At 42.9% G+C, this 4,839-nt stretch overlaps 1 protein-coding gene across 1 annotated transcript; it reads right to left on the reverse strand.

The window, feature by feature from the left end:
* Window positions 1–953: 953 nt before the first annotated feature.
* Window positions 954–4,589, reverse strand: BMP2 (bone morphogenetic protein 2). The gene is made up of 2 exons (XM_029961635.1): window positions 4,405–4,589; window positions 954–2,841 (listed from the first exon to the last, which is right to left on the reverse strand). The coding sequence occupies exons 1-2, from the start codon at window positions 4,587–4,589 to the stop codon at window positions 1,800–1,802; spliced, it is 1,227 nt and encodes a 408-aa protein (XP_029817495.1). The 3' UTR covers window positions 954–1,799.
* Window positions 4,590–4,839: the final 250 nt, after the last annotated feature.

Raw genomic sequence — 4,839 nt, forward strand, 5'->3', positions numbered from 1 at the left:
AATCAGATTTTCTCTCCTATCCTCTGCACCCACTGATTTTTGTGATGATTATTAGCAGTAGAGAGCTGTTCTACAAGAAGACCTGCTGATCAAGTTAGCCTTTCTGATCATCTCTTCTATTTAGTACCTTCGCTGCAGCCCAGATGATTCTGGCAAAAAAAAAACAAAACTGAAAGATTCTGGGGAGAGTCATGAGAAAGAAAAGGGTTTTGTTAATAAGAAGTAAGAGGCCCAAATCAGAGATCCCCAGAGTTGACTTAGAAAGGTCTCTAAAGGGCCCGTTGCACACGTGGCTTTAGGACTTGCTGCCTCAGTTCACCAAACCCAGAAGTGGATCCACACCAGAGCTCAAGGGGATGACCAAGGAGCCCATTTAAGCCACTTTCCCCCTCTGCTATTTCAGCTCAGCTTCCCCAGTGACCTGACTGCCAGACCAGGCTTGCACCACACAACAGGCACCGTCAGGAGCAGCTTTGATGCTGCGTTTGCCAACTGCAAATCACGCCTTTGCCCCTCACGGGAAGGATTTAAAAAGCAAAAAAGATGTAACCACAAGTTGCTCTTGTGATGGCTGCACAGGTGAACTGTTTTTTTTATAGGCTGGACTTTTCAGAAAGAAATATCAGAGTTCTATGATTTATTATCTGCAATAGATTTAAACATTCGGGAAGGAAAAAAAAAAAGTTTCAAACACAAAACCCTGGAAATGAAGAGATGCTGATCTGCCAAAGAGCAAACCCATCAGCTGAGGTTAGAGAGGAGGCTGCACATGACAAGAGCTCACTGTATGCAGGGCAAAAATTGCAGATTAACTTCACTATAACACTCCACAGAAGTGAGCTCTCCTCTGAGGTGAGGAAGTATGCAATGCTTTTCCAACTGTTAAAGACAAGGGCTGGTACAAATAAGGTTAAGTATCCCTCTTTAGCATAGATAATCACAGAAAAAAAGGATGACATTTTAGCTTTTATTATTTTATATTTGGCCAGGACTTTTAAAGGAAGGACTTTTAAAGGAAACATCAAACATTCACTTTTCTGTAGGTCTAGAAAGGATTCAGACTTCCCCCACCCCCGCCTCCCATAGGATTTCTATTGGCCCTTCTTATATTCACGCCGCAAATTAGTTGGGAATAGCAGTATTTATACTAGATCAGCAACGTCTGGTTCTTATCCAAATGTTCCACCTAAAGAGGATGCCAGTTCTCATGGATTGGACAGCCCACCCTGCAGCATTCCTGAGAATTGTACAATATAATCTTGAAAGTCAGCAGAGTGGATTATCCACTTTTTTCTGGACTTGAACTTGTGACCTTAACAGTAGCACAGCAGAAAGCAAATGTGCTATGCACTTTGCCATAGTAACCTTCCATGTATTCTTTTCAACTTAAATACACACAATTGAAACAGCTACAATTTTGGAAAATTATTTACAAACCCTATATTTTTTTCTTTTTTGATTACATATAAATACAAATTAGCTATTCTTCTAAAAAGTGGTTATAATAGTAAATAAATACAAAATAAGAATCTGACCATTATACTTCATGTGCTGGGGTTAAACCCATATAAAATGTACAACTAAAATACATTTAAAATCTTTAAAGGAATATTTCTCTGATTAAAATATTTGTTTTCCCAACTTTTTCGTAGACATAAATATATTTTCAAAATAGTTGTGTTTTTTTTTCTTTCCATTTCATTACATAAATAAAGTCTTCATTGGGAAATATTAAAGTGTCAGCTATTTCTTTTTTTTTTTTTCTTTTTTTTTTGCATTTGTCTAATATATTTGCTGTGTCAGCGGCACCCACAACCCTCCACGACCATATCTTGGTAGTTCTTTAATACAACTTTTTCATTTTCATCAAGGTAGAGCATGGAAATAGCACTCAGTTCTGTCGGCACACAGCAAGCCTTGGGGATTTTGGAATTCACTGAATTGACCAAAGTCTGAACAATGGCATGGTTTGTTGAGTTTAGATGGTCTGCCAGTGGAAAAGGACATTCCCCATGGCAGTAAAAGGCACTATACCCCGGCGGGGCCACAATCCAGTCATTCCACCCCACATCATTGAAGTCCACATACAACGGATGCCTTTTGCAACTGTATTTGTGGCGTTTACGCTGTTTGTGTTTCGCTTGACGCTTTTCTCTTTTATGGAGCGGGTGTCCCTTGCCATCATGCCCAAACGTTACTAACAATGGCCTGAGCTGAGACCAGCTATCTTCATCCTGATGTAAAGACCTGCTAATCCTAACGTGCCTCTTGGAGGCACTGTTCTCTTTGTCCAAGTGAACCACCTCTACCACAAACCCATGATTAGGTTGTCCATGTGCAATCCACCTCAAAACAGCGGGCGTTACATCAAAACTTTCCCATTTACTTGCATTATGATGCACCAACCTGGTGTCCAAAAGTCTTGTGACAGGGTCCTTAGAGGTGGCTGTGGCTGGCTTTATAATTTCATAAATATTAATACGGTGATGGTAGCTGCTGTTGTTCTCAAAGGCTCCGTGCACCTGTTGCCGAAAAATCTGGAGTTCAGCTGAGGTGATAGACTCCTCGGTAGGGATGGAAGTTAAATTAAAGAAGAAACGCCGTGTTGTTTTCCCACTCGTTTCTGGCAGTTCTTCCAAAACTTCTAATGTGATTAAACAGGGAAAATAAAAAAAAAAAAAAAAAAAAGAGAGAAAAAAGGAAAAAAAATCAGGAACTGAGACAAGCAACCAAACCCCCTCAAGACAAGCTGCTGTTGGCAGCCTCCAAATGACAGCTAACACATGTGGCACACAAGATCTGAAAGACTTTCCAGCAGAAAATATCGTCACCCTTGTCTTTCTGTTTGTTTTACAAGCACATATAGCATCAAGTCAAAAATGCTTCATTCATTGTTACACATTTGGATTGAATACTGGTGCCCTTTGCGTTCCACGTGCTTATCATAAGTGGCAAGAAATTTTGAATTAATTTGGAATTCAAGGATGGGGAGAGAAAACCCAAGCCCTATAGTTAGTGGGGAACCATTAAGAACAGTTGAGGACTTTGGGTAACTATTGCATTTCTGCTTTTTTCAAGAATACAGCTCTAACATCAGTCCCTTAAACTCTATTCTGAAAAACATTACTCTGCAATTTAGGTGACTTACAAAGCTAAACTTATGGATTTTTGTATCTTTAGTTAGAGACTGTGAACTCAGCATCTGTAATGGTACTTTGCAAAGTACACTCTAGTATTTACCCAAAAGGGCCATAAAGAACAGCAGGAAGATTCAACTACTAAAAAAAAAAGAGGTGGATGGTAAAGGGATAACGAAAGTCACCTCCAAACAACAAGTTTTCAAAACCACCACAAACAAAAATTCAAGAAGTCACTAAACCCCAGGCCATTCTCACTTTTGAGTCAACAAATTACTGAATGGAGCTCCAGAGGGAGTAAAACATACCTAGGGCTGCTAAGAAGTACATTGTTGCTACAGACATTGAAGAAATTAGAAGTATTTGCCAAAACAAAGCTCCCTCAAGTCATGTTTTTTAATGATGGTGCTAAGCGTGCTGGAGAAAAGAAAAAAAAAAATCACTTTCTAAGGGGAAGGCATAACTGCTGTCAGCAGTTCTCAGTCATGCAACCATTCCCCATTGAATCCACTACAACTTTTTGCATAAGGTAAGACTCAGTCTTAGTATTTCAGGACCAGACCAACATCTGTAAATATGCAGGTATCTTGAATGGTCACTAGACAAACTTACGCTTTCAAGAAGCCACTAATAAAGAGTGAGAACTCAGTGAGAAAATGGGAGCCACACTTTCTAAACTTTGTGAAAGTTACAAAATTGCTTTCCTAACAAAACCAGCCCTTGCTGTAACGGTATGACTACTTCAAACTGCAGATTTTTACATTTGCCTAAACATTATCAACTTTGCCCTTTCAGCTCCTCTCTGGGTCAGCCCCTTGCCTACCATACTTGGGTTTAATGGGAATGACCCACACACTGGCTTTTCCCCATTTACTGCCAGGTGTTTACTTCCCATGCAGGGAAACGCTGAAGAGGAGAGGTTAGATTTCATCATTCATCTCCTTTCCCGCGACAAGGCTTTCCATTAAACAGCACATCCACTTCTCCGAGGCCACCTCCTTCATCCATCAGAAACTGAAATACTAATGGATTTCTTTTCTTGACACAGTTTCATGCTAAAAGCATGGGAAAACTGCATTTTCATGACTTTTGCAGCGGGGCCACTGCATGCCAACCCCGGAGGCCAGCAGCCAGGAACAATTACAACCTGGGGAAACGTTTCCCGAAAAGCACGTGAGCGACACGTGCCCCACCAGCTCCGCGGGCCTACCCGTGCCGTGGCTGATCCCCCAGCCACTATTTTGGCTACAAGAGCCAGAAAACGCACCCAAATGCTGAGTAGGGCCGTTTCAGAGGGTCGGCTGCCTCGGTGGGCTGCAGGTGAGGAGGGGCTGCAGAGGTGCTGCTGGAGGCACCGCAGATGAGAGCCAAACCCCGGGATGCCGTGGCGTGAGTCCGGCTACATCGCTCCTCGACGGCAGCGCCCGAGGAGGTCGCGATTGATTGTCTCATTGATCTCTCACGGGGATTAGATAAGGATTAGAAGCCTCCGCAGCGGCACGGCTCAGCCGCGCATTAAGGAGCCTTTGCTGCTTTCCAGCCTCGCAGGAGAGCGGCGCTCTGTGGGAACGCTTAACGCGGAGCGGGTTTAGCGGGAAAAGCCAATAAACGGGAGCGCCCCGTCGGCGGAGGGAGTGGGGAAACGGGAGGCCAAAGATCCCAGCCGAGCCCGTCGGGCATTCGGCGCCCGTCCCGAAGCGCC

The sequence above is a fragment of the Manacus vitellinus genome, unplaced genomic scaffold, assembly GCF_001715985.3.
Source record: "Manacus vitellinus isolate BGI_N305 unplaced genomic scaffold, ASM171598v3 scaffold_38_pilon, whole genome shotgun sequence".
Taxonomy (NCBI): domain Eukaryota; kingdom Metazoa; phylum Chordata; class Aves; order Passeriformes; family Pipridae; genus Manacus; species Manacus vitellinus.